Here is an 18,975-nt window from a genome sequence, read left to right on the forward strand (position 1 = left end):
GATGGCTCAGTGGGTAATGCTTGCCTCCAAGCCTCACAACCCCAGTTCAATCCCTGACACCCACATGGTGGAAGAAATGAACTGACTCCTGAAATTGTCCTCTGAGCTCCACACATTTGCTGTGGCATGCACATCCACACATGTATACAATGTACACAAATTTGTGTACACACGTACACAAATGTAATTTTAAAAAATGTTTAACCTCTGTTTTAAATATAACACACCAAAACCAAAGGTATGAAAAAAATGTTATAGTTAATAATTTTTTATCTAAAGATAATAAAGTTATATTAATAAACAGAGTAAACTTTTGTGTAAGGTTTATTGTAATTATTTTCAAAAAGTTATGGTGGCATTCCTTACTTTCTTACATCTCTAATTTCTGTTTTTCTAAAAGCCTAGAGAGAGTACAGGAGGCAAAGGCTACATGTTAAATATTTCCTTGATTTCCCCTCTTGATCTGCATTCCGTACCCTGTTCCTGGATCCTGTTTTCCACACTGTCTAGGAAACCTGCTGAGTTTTAGAGTGACTCACCTCCATGAAGCTCGGTCATCAGGCCACCAGGGGGCAGAGACAGGCAACTTGGCTTTGCTCAGTGGGCCCAAGATGGCCGCAGACCAGGAGTCCTGGGCCTGTTATTTTGCTAGGAATGGACTCGGAGCCCATGAGAGGAGGAGGAAGAGTTCAAGAGCTGGAGGTGATAGGCAAGGCCAAAGAGAGGTCTGGCAGGTTCCGTGACAGTTTGTCAGTTGCTTTGATCATATTCGCTTACAAGAAAGACAAACTCTGATTGGATTAGAATGGCCTACCAACCCCTTTTATTTTACTATTTTATTTGGGGTGAGGGTTCTTTTAAATTTCATGTGGTAATCTAATTTTTTAATGTTTAATCTTGTGTGTGTATGTGAGTGTGTGTGTTCATGTGTGCATGCGTGCATATCTGTGTAACATGTGGAGGTACCTACAGAGGCGAGGAGAGTTGGATCAAATTTCCTGGAGCTGGAGTTACAGGTAGTTGTGAACCATTTGATGTGGATGCTGGGAACCAAACCGTGGTCCTCTGTATGTGCAGTAAATGCCTTGAGGGCTGAGCCATCTCTCAAGCCCTAGTGATGTAATTGTAAGGTTTTCAGAGCTCACTTTTGAATGAGGCTGCTCTAGAAACCTACCTGTTTCTGTATCTCTTTCCCAAGAAACTGTGAGCTTCTTGCAAGGAAAGACTGGCTTCTTAGGCCCCCGAGGCCTACCACACTGTAATCAACGCTGGCTGAGTAGGTGAATGAATGAATGAATGAGAGGCACATTATCAGTAATCTATACATTCATCTTTCTGTTTGCTTGTTGCTTTTATTATATTTTGGAATTATGTTGTTGTTTGGTTGGTTGATTTAGGTTGGGTTTTGTTGTTGTTTTGTACTTGTTTTGGTTTTTTGTTTTTGAGACAGGGTTTCTCTACATATGGACTCACTATATAGATCAGGTTGGCCTGAAACTCACAGAGACCCACCTACCTCTGCCTCCCAAGTGCTGGGATTAAATGCCCTGCACGTATGTTTTGTTTTTATATTTGGTGGTAAGATTGAACCCAGGACCTTGTACATGCTAAACAAGCACCCTAATTACTGCCCTACCCAGCCTTCTTTCCAGCGGGATGACTGAACAACAGCTGCTCTCTTTGGTTTTCAGAAAGAAAGGAAGCGAGTGGTTCGCTCACTAAGAGCAGTTTCCTAGCGGGAAAGTCAACACGCATGGTAACACCCCATGTCACCTTCCCTGTCTCCCCTGAAGAGGATCAGTGGGACTTGTAGAGCCACCCGGGCCCTCCTCACTTCTCCATGCCTCAGAAGAAAAGAGTATAAGCCACAGGAACCTCTCATCTGCTGAAGACTAAGGCTGGAGGGAAGATCTCTCAAACACCACCTGACTAGTGTCTTTGTTGTCTACGTTGTCCAGTGACACGGACAACGTAACAGCAACAAACCCCCACATTTTCTCAAATCATGAACCTACCTGCATGATACTGTGGCACTGAACTGTGAAACAGAGATGCATGGAAGACGCACAAGGTTGAGTTTTAAAATACTGGCATACAGTGCTATGGGCTGGTAGATGTGGTGGCGCAGCACTCTAAAGCCAGCGAGGGAGTGACAGACAGGGAAATCACAGCCCGTGGCTAGCCTCGGGTACAAAGTGAGACTTTGTCTCAAAAATCCTTTAAAAAAACAAACCCACAAAACTGTGTACGAAAAAATATTCAAAACTGTTAGTGAAACTGCTGCTCCTAACTTTTAACACTCTTTTTTTTTTTTTTTTTTTTTTTTTTAGAACTGCCCAGTGAAAAGCTGGACATGGTGGCTCATGCCTATAACCAGCACCTGGGAGATGGAGGCAGGACGATCATAGTGAGTTAAGGCCAGCCTCATCTATATGGTACATAAGACCCTCTTTTTAAAGGGAAAAAAAAAATCTAGGGAGATGGCTTTGGGTGAAGAGTGCTTGCCCTGCAAGGTAAGAACCTAAGTCTGAACCCCACAACTCACACAGAGCCAAGCACAGCAGCTCGTTTGTAACCCCGGTGTTCCTATCACAAGATGGGACGTGGAGCCAGGAGAGTCCCGGGAGCTTGCAGGCCAGCTAGCCTGCAGAAAGAGAAGCCTGTCTCAACTGAGGTGGAAGGCATGGACCAACACCCAAGGATACCCTCCGACATACACGTGCTGTTCCCCCCATGTGCACATGAATGAACACACAAGTCCTCCCCAAATCCTCCTGCCCAGTGGGACCCGCACCTTCCTATGAACCTCAGAGCTGAACCTAGGCAGAGGGCCAGAGCAGCCCAAGGTTGTAGGTACATCATCGCAGGGATCTGCGTGCAGGCCAAGGCCTCCCTGACATGTCCCTCGGTGCTTAGGGTTCGTCAGGCTGCCAGGAGAGCCGGAGGAGGCCACAGGGAAGAAAGCTGGGCAGTGGGCACCCCTGCTGCTCCCTGCTGCCACAGAGAGGGCTGCTAGCCTAGAGACTCCAGTAAGACGCCAATGTCATTGAAAGCTTACTTCAGTAAGAATCCTTCACCGTTCTAGTATAAACATTTTAACACAAGGAGTTAAGTGATTAACTGGAGCCCATGTGTGTGTCCCAACGTGAATGGGATCCAACACATCCGCAGATGACAAGCGTCATGGCACAAGGTCAAAAAGGTTGGAAATATGTCATATTTATCTTGCACGTCCTGTACCAAGCTAAGCAATCAAGGTCTGGGATATGGGCAACAGCTTGCGAATGCAGTGGTGACAGATGCTGTAGTTTCAAAACTCAGAAGGCTGAAGGAGGAGAATCCCCGCTAATTCAAGGCAGGCCGGGGCTACAGAGTGTATTTGTGGCCAGCCTGAGGGGCAGAGTGAGACCCCGTGTCAAAGAAACAACAAAAATAAACAGCCAGAATGCAATGGGAGAGGGACATTGCAGGTATGGACACTGCTTTACTGGTACAACTGAGCCTCCATGTGGAGACAATGCTCTTAGCACTATAAGAAAGGAGAGTGCCCCCTGCACATTGTATTAGGGAAAGGGAGAGCGCACTGCAGACATCACACCTCCGCCCATCCAACAAAAGTTGCTTTGTAAGGGCTAGATGATTCTCTATAAAGAGGAAAGCTGTGGTGTAATATGCTTTCCAAGGCCTGTGAGCCAGCCAGGCTGATGCTAGGTTGATTAACTGACCCTATATTAGAACACAGACAACCTGTACAGTGAAGGGGAAGTAATTCCTCTCTGTCCTGGCAGGTCACTATCATAAGTCCCAGTGTCTTAGCAGGCTGGCCTTGCAGGCCACTCCCTGAATACCATGTACTTCACCCTCTGGCAGAAGTAGTCAGAGAGAACGGGCTTCCTTCCACTCCAGTGTAATCAGAAAATGCAGACAGTGTCCTGCCTAGTCCATTAACAAAGTCTCCCTTGCTCTAGAAAAAACTAATTTGGTGCTTAATTTTACACACCAAACTGATAAAGTTGTCACTCTGAGTCTCAAGTTCCTTTTGTCTACCTGCTCCCACACTATCTTGAGTGCTGTTCTTATTTATATGGCTCAAATGTTCCTGGGTGACCATGTGACAGTTGATGAGGTGAGCGGAAAAAGGCTTATTGGTTAGTTTTCTGTGTGTGTGTGTGTGTAGTCTCCCTCTTCTAAAGCCACCAGGAATTAGTCGTGTCCCCCTCCAGCTCTGTGACTGAACTCCATCCACGTGGCTCCTGAGTGCCTTCCCATGCAGACTGGACACTCAGTGTGACCAGGTGAAGTGTGACTTACAGGAATCTTGGTGAATTAAGTCAGCCACTCCAGGCTGAAGATGCTCGCAGGTGAAGCCAGGTACTTCAAGTCTTGTGTGGGATTCATCCGTGGGGCTGCCAGAGTATAAATACATTCTCCTATTTATTATGTTTTGTTTTGTTTTGTTTTGTTTTGTTTTTATTCAGTAAGAGATTTGTACCAAAGTTTAAAGCCAACAGTGAAGGCCCCTGCATCTCGGTTGGTCAGCTCCAGCTGATGTGCATAAAGAGTTTAGAGCTCAGGCCTCCTGCAGTATTTAAACTCTAATTCTGGTTCCAGTCCTGTCTCCACCTCCACATTCACTATGCTCTCACAAGACAAAGACAATTCAGTGTGGTTTGCTCATTTGTTTGTTTGTTTGTGTTTGTTTGGGGAAACAGGTTTTTATTTATGAAGCCCAGCCTGGCCCTGAACTTACCGTTTTTTCCTGTCTCAGTCTCCCAAGTGTTGTGACTTCAAGATAACCTGAGTTTGACCTCCTAGGCCCACAAGGTGGAAGGAGAGAACTGACTCCCTCAACATTTCCTCTGCCTTCTATATACACGCTATGGCATGTACATCTATAGATACACAATCAAAAAAAAAAAAAAGCAAATAATGTAAAAATTACAACAAAAATGATGAATGATTCTTGAAGAACAATATCCTAGAGTGTCCACCGGCCTCTATTCACATGTTCACAGTCACACAAACACTAGAAATGCAATTTTAAAGCTAAAAAGTAAGCGTGATAGTAATACCAGGGGTGTGTGTGTGTGTGTGTGTGTGTGTGCATTCCAGATGTGGAAAATGCATATTCAACAATTTTAGTTATGCAGTCAAACAAATTTGGAGACCATTACTCTTGAAACTGTGCCTCACCTCCATTTCATGTCATGGTGGCAGTGGGAAGAAGGTGAACCCCGCAAAAAAATTTACATGAAGAGGAGTACAGCCTGTTTAAATGCTAGCAAAATAGTCTAGATAGCATTTTATTTTTATTGCTAAAAGCTCAGAATTCTCTAAAGAGGGGTTTTGAAGAGTTTTACTCTTCAAAATTTTGTTCTAGGAAATGAGCTGAAGTTTGAGCATTGGCTATATAGAGAGACTTGGTTCCAGCCTGGGCATGGTGCTGCACACTTTGATCCCAGCATTTGTAAAGCTGAGGCAGGAGGACTGCTGTAAGTTCAAGGCAAGTCTGAACTTCATAGCAAGACCTTGTAGCAAAAAGGCTGAGGCATGGTTATTACATTCAGTGGGTAAGGGTACTGCTGCCAGGTCTGACCTCTGACCTGAGTCCCATCCCCAGGTCCAACATGGTGGCCAGAGAGAGCTGACTCCAGCAAGATGTCCTATTACTGCCACATGTACATATGCCCGGCTGCACCCACAAATAAAACAACTTTAATAAAATAAAAAAGAATATAAAGAATATGCAGGTTCAAAAGTCAGAAAGGTTAATGGTTTTCTAGGGTTGGAGGGTTTAGGAGGAATGGGAAGAGCCTGCTAACTGGAACAGGACTTTAGTGGGGAGGGTAATAAAACATTCCAAAATCACTGGGCATGGAGGCTCACACCTTTAATCCCAGCACTCAGGAGGCAGAGACAGGATCTCATGAGTTCAAAGCCAGCCTAAGCCACACACACAGTGAGTGAGCCCCTAAATTCACACGACAAGAGAAGAAAATATTCTAAAACCATGGTGATGGGTATATATACCAAGCCTCAAAGAGTTAACGTTCCTTAAATGTACTAATTGGTCTGTGAACTGTATCTCAAATACAGTGGCAGACATACTGCACAACATAGTGTCACGGTAGGGATCTGGATATAAACCATGGGACCTGGTGGACAGTTGGAAGCCTAAGGAGGAAATTGGTGGAGCCCAGGGGTGCGTGCAGGGCCTGGCAGCACTCCCTCAGAAGCACCAACCTATTGGCCCAGGAAGCACTACTTTCCTCTCACGAACACGGGTGATCTTGAGATCACAGGCCACACTTTCCCACTCCAAACAGAGAAAGGAGACCCTACAGTGAGCCTGGGCAACCCTAGAAAGCAGAGCCCACCATCACCTCATCTCCACCCATGCACACCACCCCCACCCCACTCCCACCCCACCCCCCACTCCCTGGCATCCAGCAGCCCACCTGAGCCTAGTTGTTTTGGTCCTTCCCCTCTCATTCCTGCCAGGGTAGCTATTGGCCGGGAGAGCTACAAGCACACACTTGAACTTGGGCTGAGTTTGTTACTCTGGAGGTGGGAGAGGGGGGACAGGAGGATGTCGAAAAGGCTGCGAAGATAAGATAAACCAGGAGTGAAGGCTCAAAGCAGGTTGATAAGGTGCAAGTTCCAGCTGGAATTGCACTCCCGCCTCTTGACCCCATCCCTGCTGCCACTGCCTCCTAAATGCTTTTACTGTTTGTGAACTGCTGCCTCATCGCCAGGCTGTAGGCAGACGGGACTTCCCCTGCCCTGCCCTTTCAGTTTCCTTTCAGCCCAGCCCTTTACAAGAAAGGGGAAGAGCAACTGCTCTCCACCCCTACCTACCCACAGACATTACTGTCTAGTCACAGTCTCCCCAAGAGGCTTTGGAAATTAATAAGACACTTTCTGGTTGCTCCAGTGGTGACCTGACTTGTAGTGTCCAGAAACTGATGGTCAGAGGCTGCAGCCTACAAATACACAAGTGTTTATAAGCGGGGGTTTACAATTCCATTGTTTTATTCCTTGAAATTCTGTTGACCACTTGCTGTACCAGGCTAATAGAGCTGCGTAAGTTCGAGGCAACTCAAAGGTGTAGTTTGGGATTTTTGTTTGTTTGTTTGTTTGTTTTGGGAATTTTACCTAGATTGTCATCATTTCAGAAAAGCACCACAGAGCCAACAATACCCCATTGGAATCAGCCATTGTTGGGGGACAAAGCAATATGGCAAAGTATTGTGCTAAAGAAGCCACACACACACAAACAAAAAGCCAAGCTCACCAGTCAAGGTTTAACCTGTGGACACAGGACTTGGGGATAGGAAGTTGGAAATACGGTCCTTCTTGTCACCCTGGGTACCAAGACAGTTCCACCAGGATAGTGAGAAGGGTCCACTTCTCCACCTGCGGCCTGCCCTGGGGTAGGCTTGTTTCAAGGTAACAGAGGTTTAATTTTTTTAAGGTGTTCTTTCTCCCAGGTCTCTCCCCCAGGTTCTTCTTGAGCTCTTGGCTGTTGCAGGAAGCAGTCCTCAGAGGATTCCGATCTTCTTTCTTCTGCAGAGTTCCTAGGTTGCCAGAGGAGGAGACTGACAACCAAACACTCCACTTAGAATCCAAGAAACTTTGAGGTCTTCTGGGCCTCTACCTCCTAAAAATGTCGTTTATTGAGGGCCTGGGAGATGCCTCACTCTTGAGACCTGAGGACCTGGGTTCAATCCTCAACACTCACATAAAAGCTTGGTGTGGTGCTATGTGCCCTCCCCAGCATTGGGGAGGTGAAACTAAAAGATCCTAGAAGCTTGCTGGGCAGCTAAATCTCCAAGCTTGAGGTTCACCGTGACTCTGTCTCAAAATACAAGGTGGAGGGTAATTGCAATTGAGAAAGATATCCAGCAGCCTAGCCTCTGATCCATACACACACATGCACACACACCCCTACACAAATGCACACCTCCACACACATGTATAACCACACACACAGGCACACACTCACACACACATACCCAAAAGAATAATTGAAAGGCTTAGCAGTTAAGAGTACTGGACGCTCTTCCAGAGGACCCGGGTTCAGTTCCCACACCAACATGGTGGTTCACAGCCACCATAACTCTATTTCCAGGGGATATGGCACCTTCTTCTGAACTTCATAGGTACCAAGCATGCATATGATATACATATGAACATGTATCATACACAAAAGGAAATGAATATATCTAAATTTAAAATAGTAATTGAGTGAGTGAATAAGCTTTGTGATACAGGATGAATTATCCCACTTTGGGGTTATGGTTACCATTAATCAGTAACTAATTGTTATAACAAAGTATTTGACACAAGCTACTTGGTAAGAAAAGATTTATTTAACTTAGAGTTTTGAAATTTCAAACTTTAAATGGTAAGCAGAGGCTCTATGCCAAAGGTTTCTCTTTCATACCAACAGCAATGGAGTGAGCAAGTGGTTCCATGTTAGACAAGCAGAAGTGGCAGCAGAGTCGGGTTGCTGCTTCTATCCCAACCTCTCAGAGCTCAGAAAGAGCCTCATCCCGAGAGTGCCTCCAGACCTCCCACTAGACCCTCTCTCAACGGTCCCAACACTTCTCATGACCACCACTCTGGGGACCACGCCTCCAACCACAAACAACTGTATCAAAATTAAAAGCTCAAGTCAGGAATGTTATAGTAACTTTCTGTAGGATTGAGATTTCCACTTTAACTTTAGCCATTAGAAACTTTGACCTTGGAGCTGGGGTTTCAAACTGGAGGCCCAACAGAATCTAACAGGAAACACAGCAGCCACTAATGCCCCACCCGTATCCGGCAGTGCAAGCTGGTTTCTAGCTTTTTCATGGTTTGCTACTAACAACAAGAACCTGAAGTGCCTGGGCTTCCATCCTATCACACAGCCCTGAGGAGCCAGGGATAGGCTTGGACACATTACCAATAGAAACCTTAAGGTGTGATTTTTTTTTGTTGTTGTTGTTGTTGTTCTAGAGCTCCCTGTGAGACCAACACTTCTGAAATCCCTACTCCCCTCTACATTTCTTTCCAATCCCTGTCCTTCATCAGCCACCCCCTACTGTTCTGCTTTGGAGTCCCTTCTTAGCCATTTTCTTCTAGACCTTAGTTCAGGAGCCTGCCTCTATGGGCTAAGCTTAGGAGTGTCTCCTAAGACACTCCACTGGCTCTGTAAGTGATGAAAACTGCATGCATGCTGGGAAAATACTTAAGGCCACTTCCTATAATACTCTAGCAATATCTAGCAGTAAAAATAACAAAAAGGAAGTAACAGCAGGGCTTGGGAGAGGACCACGGAGCTGCTGGGCACAGTGACAGACTTCAGTTAGGCCGCTATGCTTCACCAACAAGAAAATAGCTCAACTCTTAGATTTTTAAAAATCACTTATGTTGTGATAGACCAAAGATGAATAACTGCATTCAATTAATGAGGCGTACAGAGGGTTTGATACATGATCAACTATTGTTTTTAACTATATTTATTAGCATTTTTCTTTCAAAAATATCAAATGTTTTTTCATAAGGTTTCTGATCAAAATACTCATTGATGCTTTATTGTTTCAGATATCTATGATGCTAGTCTTCCTTTTTTTTTTAAACATGCATATGGCATTTAAAGTAAATTATAAAGAAGTTGGTGTGCACATTACTACTTCTTGCTGTGTGCATAAATTGTATAGCATATCAAAAGTGGAATTTGGAATTAAACTGGTACAACTGAATCCTCAGACCTGAAAAAAGAAAAAGAAAGGGAAGGGGTGGAGGGATGCGGAGGGAAGGAGAACGTTAGTGGAACATTTATGCTATTTGCATTACCAGTCTCACCACCAAATGGATCTGTTGGACAAACACCTTCTTAAAGGAGGCAAGTCTTGACTCTACCATTTGGTAACTGCCTGTCTGGGAAGATCACCCACCCTCTCTCTCTCAAATCAATCCCCCTTTCCTAGAAATAACTATAATACAAGATTTGAATGAGTTTTTGGCCCCAAGGTCCCCAGACGGTAGGATTTCACAGAAAAGCTGGATTTTCTACCACTAGACGACATCTAACAGAGATGTCTGAGTCCCCTCTCACACTCCTAAACTTCCTTCTAATACATCTGTGACGGTGCCTTTACATGGAGTTACAACACCCCACGTCCATTTCTTGCCTCAAGTCGTCTGGAAGCCTCTAGAAGGTCAACCCAGTGCCTTACTGGGGCAGAACAGGAGATGGAGAGGGGTGACACATCTACAGAACTCTGTCTCTCCACTCTTCTGGGTGAGGACCAAGGCCACTGCCACTCAAAGACAGCAAGGGGCTTGGTCCAAGGCTCCTCAGCAGAAATGCCAGGGTGAGAGCAGAACGACCACACCCCTGCTGGTGCAGTAGATACCCGCCTACCTCTCCTTGGGGAGAGGCGCTGTTCTCCCTTTAGAGGGCTAGTAATGCAGCAGAGCCAGGCCTGTGGCTAGGTGCCTCCCTCCTGCCAACCCACAGGGTAAAGGATGGGACCCCAAAGCATTCTTCTGTGGCTACCATCAAGCTACCCCGATTAATGTCTTCCCTACCGTGGCATTTATCTACAGACGGCTCCTAGGATAGTGAATCAAGCAATTCTCTTCCTGAGGTGCTGGGAACAGAACTTAAGGCCTTAGGCATGCTAGGCATGTGCTCTAGCCCCAGCCTTCCCACTCCCAAAGGCCCATTTCTTAAAAGTCAAGAAACCTACCTCCATGCTGCTTGATTACAGGTCTCGTTCTATGAAAAAATAAAATGGAGAAAAAGAAAACATTAGTACTCAGTAGTTTATGGCAGATATGGAAGTGTTGGTAGCAATAAGGCTGGTTGTTGTGCTGGTCTTGATTGTTTGTCAGGAACTATGGAGGGATCCACCCCTGTCAGCCCAGCATGTAGCCCAGGCTGGGCTACATGGAACTGTCCAGAATTTAGGGACGTGAGGGCAGGGGTTGCAGGCCAAGGCCTGTACCTGCCTGACATGCTCTTCGGCCCTCAGTATGTATCAGACTGCCAGGAGAGCTGGATGAAGCTACAGGTAAGAGGTAAGGGGGCTGGGATGGGGGAGGGGGTGCTGCTGTGTCAGCCTCCCAGCTGGCATCCCTGAGCAGTCCTTTCAGGGCATATGCAGATCTTTAAAATAGCAGAGCAGCTTTAAGCTGTGACTCAACATAGATGGAAGGCTCACCCCAGGTAACAATCCTGGGCTCCTTGAGAGTGATGTGTGTAACTTTGCAGGTATAGGAGTCCGTTGCAGTAGGGGTGAATTCAGCGTGAGCCAGTTGATAGAAGGTCCAGTCCTTGCTGAAGGATAGATCTGAGTACTGTACTTTTTCCATCGGCTTTCCGTTCTTCAGCAGTTCGATCTCAATTTGAGGCGGATGAAACTGAGACACGTAGCAGTTCAGGAAGTTTGTTTTCCCATTTTCCGGTGGGTGGCGCGAGTACACCTGCACTTTAGGGGTGCCTGAGGGCCACAGGGAAAGACAAACGACAACTATTGGGGCCTTCTCCTCGGGGTTAACCATACCTCAGTCTACACCACGCACCATGCTGTGTTTGCTCATCTTCTCCCAGTCCCATTTCTAGTCTGGACATGCAGTCTGCTTCGCCAAAAGGCTACCTGCATTTTGAGAACCTGGTGTCTTTTCCTCGAAATCCCATACACACCTTGTTTTTTTCTTCTTGGTTTGTAGCAGTGTCTACTATCACTGGAGGCTGTGCTGGATTTTTAAGAAGCTTTTATTGAAGGCACTCAAGAACTGTGCCTGTCCCTTCCTTTAATAAATCCCACAGCCCCTACTTTCCAAGTTTCTTGTGTCATTCTACACACCCTCTATGGTATACACATCCAAGTACCTGTGTTCTTGTATGCTGCGTCAGCCCCTCTCTCATTTTCATCCCCTTCTGGTTTGCTCTTCCCTAGACTTCCTAACACATACTGTCTGATGCAGTGCTGAAAGCGGAGCAGCTACCGCTCAGGCGGCAGAATTATCTCCTCCCTAAAGAGATTCCCATCCGTAACACCAGCCTATAAATTCTGTCTCTGCTTCTCATCCAATAAGACAAGATGTACTACTGTGTAGAATATGCAAATTTGGCATCAAGGAATCACTAATATATATCTACTTTCTAAAAAAAAAAATATTGTTTTACTGAGACAGTGTGTGTGTTTTGCACACTCATGCACACACAACAGCTCGTGTATGAATTTAAGAGTCAGTTCTCTTCATCCACCAAGTGGGATCTGATATCAAACTCGGGCTTAGTGACAAGTGTCTCTACCTGCTGAGCCATTTCACTGACTCTGTGTTTTTCTCCTCCAATTGTTTGTTTGTTTAAGCTTACTCCATCTCCCAGACTGGCCTCAAACCCCTGTCTCTGCCTCCCAGGGCTGAGATTACAGACATGAGTCACCAAACCTGTCAGGGCGCATGCTCTCTAAAGGGCAGCTACTTCTCCACATATGGAAGGCAGTAGGGAGAACCAGACAGCTAGAGTGAGGGTCTCAGTAGTGAAGCTTTGAGCACCTTTTTCCTGGAAAGTTGAAGTGAAGATAAGCCAGAGCGCTCCTTACAGTTGAGGTTTTAGCAACAACAACGTGCTAAAAGCCATAGAGGTCAGAGCCCTGGTTCATCCTGCCTGGAATCCGCAGGGAAAGAACCATCTCTTCCACAATTAAGACAGGTGTGAATCTGGGTGGGAGTTATTTATCCGCGATTGTTGGTAACCATCCTGAATTTTCCTCACCCCAGAGTTAGAAACTTCCCTGACTTAGACAAACTTTCGGTTTTTCAAAACTGAAAGTAGAGGCTGTATCTAAGTATCTCGGAAAGAAACAGGCGGCATGCCAAAAGGAGAGCCCAGCTTGCTTAACAGACTATGACCCAGGAAGGCCTGGGCACTTCTAGAAACAGATGGGGGTTACAGCCAAAAGGCCTCTCTACCACAGATGGCATTGACCAGCCTCAATTCCCTTGTGCGAATAAGTTACATAAGATCTCGATGCCTCTGGTTCCGTACACTTTCAAACTTAGGAAGCTCTCAAGGTCCTCGGCACTGCAGTAAGCTGTCACACCCAGCAGCCTTTACGGTCATTACTGGGAGCGACGCTACTGATACAAAGTAAGTTAACTGTCCGAGAGCTCTGGAGACATCGCAGAGCCTGGAACCCACGCCGGTTTCTCTCAACTGTGGCTCAGTTGGATCCGAGGCGCAAGTGCAAAAGAACCTGGGTCCGGCTTTCCCGGGCCCCTGGCCGGCTTCCAAGCTTCTTCAACGCGCCTCCGCGCCTCCGGGGCAGGCCCACCCTCCCGCCTATGCGCTCCGGCGGCAAAAAGCAGAAGAGAAGGCGCCTTCCCCACCCGCAGCGCCCACCGGCCGCACTCCCGCAAACCAGCCGCAAGCACCCTGTGGCCTCGAAGCAGCAAGAAGGGGGCGGTGGGACTCCCACCCCCCCGTTCCCCGGGGAGACGCAGCCCTGGCCGCTCCGGGGAAGGAGAACTAGGGAGAAATCAAAGTTCACGCCAAGACAGGGGGCGCGGGGCAGGCACTCACTCTGGATAGCGTACAGTCCCGCCGCTGAGACGAGCACCAGGAAGATCACAGCCACCGAGCGAGCCATCCTGAGCGGCTCCAGATCGCCAAATGCGGGGCCGGGGCCGGGCGCGCACTCTTATAGTCCCTGAGCTCGCAGCCAATCAGGACCCAGATCCCCAGGCCGTCACCAGTCTCCTTGCTGTTGACGCCGAACTAGGTTACAGAGGGACTTTCCTATTTTCAGTTTCATGTTCTTATAAAGTCCCGTGATGTTTGAAATAGCCTGCTGGAGCCTCTGTGCTTTGCGATCTAGGGTGTGCTCCTGAGTTTGGTGTTATCTGGTGGTTCATCCTAGGGATTTCTGGCTGGGAGCACCTACATTCCCTCAATCGCCAACAGTAGCCCAATCAAAAAAAGACTGAGGACTTTTCATTCTTGAAAAGTAAAGGCAGGACAATTAGGAGCATTAACTGGCCGAACTCAGACCTTGTTTGTAACCCCAGCCCAGGAGTACAAAGGCTTTTCAGGATTCCCAGTGCAAGGACCCTCCTTTGGGAACGGCAGCTCTGAGAGTCTCCTGCCTCTCGAAGGTTTCCCTTTGAGAGCTCTGGATGGAGAATTTCCTCAGGTACCTTTGATAAAGTTAGGTAACTTTCTTTATTCTGTTGGTGGGGCTCGGGGAAGAGACAACGGCCTGGAGCTGTTTCCAGACCATTCTCTTAGCAGTACTGTCTTACACTGAGTGAACAAGTGAAGTGAATCCACGACTAAATTCTTTTTTCCGGATGGGGAGATGAGCCCTGAGAGGCATTCTCTGCTCTGTCGGCCTGGAAGACAAAGGCTGCAATAATTTTACTCAGAATGTGTATCACAGCAGCCGTGGACCCAACATGGAAGTTAAAGTGGCCAGAAGCGCAGGACAGAGGCAGGCAGTGACCACCTGGGAGGCCCTACCACCACAAGCGGCCAAGTTGAAGCGGTTTCAGTGAGGCACGGTAAAGAGGAAGCGGAGCGTAGAGACATGGAGAGAGATCCGACATTGGGCTCGGCTTCCCCAAGGAAGCCAACAACATAACTTCTGGGTTTCTTTGACATAGTTTTAAAACTTTTAACAACCTCTACTGTGGCGCTCCTGTCTAAACTAGAGAAAACAGAATAGTCTCTACGAACCTTAATGAGATCATAAACAGAGACCCACCTGTACACTTGCCTACCCAGCAGGTAGTATTTTTATCTAGTAATGCTTAAGGGTCATAATTACTAATGTCATTTTGCTATATGTTATGGTCATGTTATATGATATCCCTTTCTGTAACTCTGAAATATAAGAATAATTTTTACGTATAAAGGTTTGAGTTGACACCTCTCTCCACCAGTTAAAAGAAAAATGCATTTAGTACTTTAAAGACCTGAAATGTTAATGTTAAATTATACTAAACACTGTGTTGAGTTGTGCTAGAAAATGTTTTAGGAAAATAGAAAACTACAGGGCTGTTTTTTTTGTTTGTTTGTTTTGTTTTGTTTTGTTCCTGATTTACTACATCGCAGAAAAAATCCTAAATTTAGGTTCAACAGAGACAGAATCTATTCTAATCACTTATAAAACCGATTTTAAAAGCAGAAAGAAATAGGTCTCAGGTCCTGGGGAAGCTGAGAGAAAGTAGCTCAGAATTCAGCCTGTTCCCAGACTGTGAAAGCTGAGAGAAGGCCTGCTTCAGACAGGAATTCCGAGGCCAGTGTGCACAGAAGAGCAAGGCCTTGTCTCAAACAAGAAGGGCCGAGACAGAGAAATGTTTTCAGCTTTCCAGGTGTGGGGACTTCTGTGTCTTGTTGAACTTGTACTTATGACTTGTTTTGATAACGAAAATGAAAGGAGAAGAAAACTACTATTCAAACGACACAAATGCTTGAAAGGCACTGTCAAGCCTGAACCAGAGTTCCATCCCTGGGACCCACAAGGTAAAAGGGAAGTACCAACTTTTACAAGTTGTCCTTTGACAACTTCACACACACACACACACACCACAACACACTCAGTCAACAAGTAAATAAATTAAAAAAGAAAAGACAAGAGCCCTGTGTGTGTAAGGGGACCAACTTTGGGAATCTACAAACACCACAATTTAATAGTTATCTCCCAAGGGAATAATTATCAATAATTAATAATAGCTATCAATAAATAAATATTAGTAATTAATAATTATTAGCTAGCGGCTTTTTGCCTATTTGATTGCCTGAAAAGGTTATTTTAGTCAACACTTTAAAATAGTAAATATTGGTAAGAATTCTTTTAGAAGAACTAGAATTTTTATAAGTACTTTGGAAAAAAAATAATAATTTTATTTAACAAAAAAATTTGGGGCTGGCAAGATGGATCAGCAGTTAAGAGCACTTGATGTTCTTGCAGAGGATTGGGGTTCAATTTCTAACACCACATTGTAGCTCACAACCATCTGCAATCCCACTATCAGAGGGTCCAACAGGCATGCACATGGTGTACTAACATACATGTAGCCAAAATATTCATACAAATAAAGCAAAATAAGTAGTCTAAAATAGTTTTTTTTTAATTAAACATAATTAATAAACCATTCTACCTATTCTCTGTACTCGGGAGAATACAGGGAGAAAACAAAACCTTATGTTATACAATGACTTGTATGGATGTTGGCAGCCGCTTTGTAAACCAGAAATAATCCAAACAGCCACCAACAGGGGAACAGAGAGAAACGTTGTGATGTAGACCTGTCAGAACAAGACAACTGTCAAGAACAAACGAGAAATCAACCAGTGATACAAGTATCAAATAACAATTCTGGAAGAAGCCAGACAAAAGAATAGACTCTTATATGAGTCTGTTTATATAGAATGCACAAAAGATACACTGATCTGTAGTGACAGAAAGCCAGTGAGTGTTTTCCAGGGACCAGAAGGAGCATCAGGAGTAGAAGGAATTGTTGGGGTGAAAACTATTAATTATTTAGAGTTTGGGGCTGGTCTTACAGACATGCTCATATAGTATACTTAATACATCCATGTATACTTAAATACATCCATGGTATATTAATTATTGCGGTTCCAAAAGGTAAACCCATCCAAGCACCCACACCAGGCAGCTCACAAACACTTGTAGCTTCAGGTCCAAAGGACCTGACACCCCATTCTGGCCTTTGCAGGCACAAGCGAAGAGTTTAAGGTAGCCTGGGTGTAACTCCATTTTGAAATAAAGAGCCATCTTGACTGGGAGCTGAATTCAGGTACCAGGAAACATCACAGAATGTGCACTCAGCAGAAAACAAAGTTAACTCTCCTAGCAACAGCCTCCAGGAAATATCACAGAATAAATACTTCATAGAAAATAGACAATCTCCCTGGCAATAATCAATTAGAATTGGTTGGGAATCGGCTGGGAAAATTCTCCCCAATGTTTCAGATATAATTTAGAAGAATAGCAATTGTGATCATATGCCTCAGGCAATTGTGCCTCAGAGAAGATCACCTTGCCTCTCTAACTTTTACCTAATCCTATAACATCAAGGCATGTGCCCCCCCCCCGTTTGCTGTCATGGAAACCCCCTGCTCACAGACTTTCCCTTTAAAAACCCTGCTCACTCAGAGCTTGAGGTCCTACTTCTCTACTGCTGTGTCAGTGAGGCTTGGGTCCTGGGTTCGATCGCTATTGTAATAAAGCTCTCTTGCTATTGCATCATCTCCTGGTAGTCTCTGAGGATCCCGTGAACCTGGCATTACACAAGTACACATGGGGGGGGGGAGGAAAGGGGCGCGCACACACACAAATAAAGAACTCCTTTTTAATTTAATTTTTAATTGGCTTTTCAAGACAGGGTTTATCTGTATAGACCTGGCTGTCCTAGAACTTGCTCTGTAGACAAAACTGGCCTCAGACTCAGCCTCTGCCTCCTGAGTGCTGTGACTAAGGAGGTGCACCGCCACTGCCAGTGAGAAGATGAACTCTGAGAGCACAGGTATGTACATCATTGCTAGGCTTTGGAAAGAATGAAGTACTTGAACAGTAAGAAAAGTAAGATATCAAAGTGGAGAGACAGGAACAAGTTAAAAGTTCACCTGAGTGGACCTCTGTCAGCAGGTCGACCAGACACAAGAGTGCAGTTGTGCTGAGATCTATCAGGTTCTGTCCTCAGTCCCCTGCTTCCAAAGCATGGTCCACCATCAGCGCCATGGATACCCAGGAGCGCTGAGACACGCAGCCTGCTGGGTCCACATCAGACAAACTGCAGCAAAATCACCTTTTAAAAGCATGCAGACGACTCATGCATACACTAACAAATGTAGGCATCTTCATTTATAGATGAGGAAATCGAAACAGGAATAGTACATATACAGGGGGAAGAAGTTCTGCAAAATCGGGAATTTGCTTATTTTCACTTAAAAAATTTTAGATAGTTTCCACGTTGTTCTGTTACCTGTAAGCTGGCTGGCGTCCCTTCTCTCAGGGAAAGGCAAGGAATGCCATTTCCAGTGTTGGTAGTCCCAGGCCATTGAACGCCAAAGACTGATGGGCTAGGTTGCCAGGCTCAGAAACATGTACCCCCAACCTCTAAAAACTAAAAACATAAGCCTTGTGGCTCTAGAAGTTTGAGGCTAGGAGCTCTGGGTACTCATGGTGAAGCTGAGTACCCAGCTTCTGGGTTTTGATTGTCAAAGGCCACACACTTAGCATCTAATGAAATGCTTGGTTTGCAGCAGCAGCAATAGCCACAACCCCCAGCAGCCAGTGTTAGGGTTATAAGCCTTTGGTATGGGGAGCCTTAGTTTTTAAGGCTTGCCAGCTACCTGGAACTGTCTTCCAGTGACCAGGGCTCCCAGTCCCTCATCTCCAGCTTCCTCCATCCTTCGTCATCTCTGCCTGTTGCTCTCTGGGATTCTTTAGCTATCTCCTCGCTACAGCCGTACCACCACTACCACTGTCTGCTCTTCATAGCTGTCTGGGTTGGTTGCTTGTCAACTCGACACAAGCTGGAGTTATTTGAGAAGAGGAGCAAACCTCGATAGAGAAAATGCTACCCCAGACTGCCTGTAGCAAGCATGTAGGTCTTTTTCCTGATGGAGGAGAGATGTGGTTGGGCTCAGCCCAGGCCTAGGTAGGCAGTGCCGCCAGGGCAGGTGGCAGAATACAAACACACCTTTAATCCAGGACACAGAGGCAAGAAGATCTGAATTCAAGACCAGCCTCATACAGAGCAAGTTGTAGGTAAAGAAAAGCTTAGATCCAGGCGTGGTGGTACAGGCCTTTAATCCCAAACAATGAAGGTAAAGTTAGTTTGCAGAAGGAAACACCCATATTTGAAAGTGATGTCTAGTGGTGTGGCAGAAAAGGTGACAAATCAGAGAAGATTTTGCAGAATAGGATATGCACAACTCTCAGG

General features: G+C 45.7%; 2 protein-coding genes across 2 annotated transcripts in view; both read right to left on the reverse strand.

The window, feature by feature from the left end:
• The window catches only part of Trim69 (tripartite motif containing 69), a 30,364-nt gene extending 19,616 nt beyond the window's left edge, over positions 1-10,748 (reverse strand). The window contains exon 1 of the mRNA XM_055605363.1: positions 10,743-10,748. Within this exon, the coding sequence (XP_055461338.1) occupies positions 10,743-10,748 (6 nt within the window). The remainder of the gene's footprint in view (positions 1-10,742) is intronic.
• B2m (beta-2-microglobulin) lies at positions 9,489-13,687 on the reverse strand. The gene is made up of 4 exons (XM_055623822.1): positions 13,586-13,687; positions 11,217-11,495; positions 10,743-10,771; positions 9,489-9,758 (listed from the first exon to the last, which is right to left on the reverse strand). Exons 1-3 carry the CDS (start codon positions 13,650-13,652, stop codon positions 10,758-10,760), a joined length of 360 nt encoding a protein of 119 aa, XP_055479797.1. The 5' UTR covers positions 13,653-13,687; the 3' UTR covers positions 9,489-9,758; positions 10,743-10,757.
• Between the last annotated feature and the right edge of the window lie 5,288 nt (positions 13,688-18,975).

This window comes from Psammomys obesus, unplaced genomic scaffold (genome assembly GCF_907164565.1).
Source record: "Psammomys obesus unplaced genomic scaffold, mPsaObe1.curated_primary_1811, whole genome shotgun sequence".
Lineage (NCBI taxonomy): Eukaryota > Metazoa > Chordata > Mammalia > Rodentia > Muridae > Psammomys > Psammomys obesus.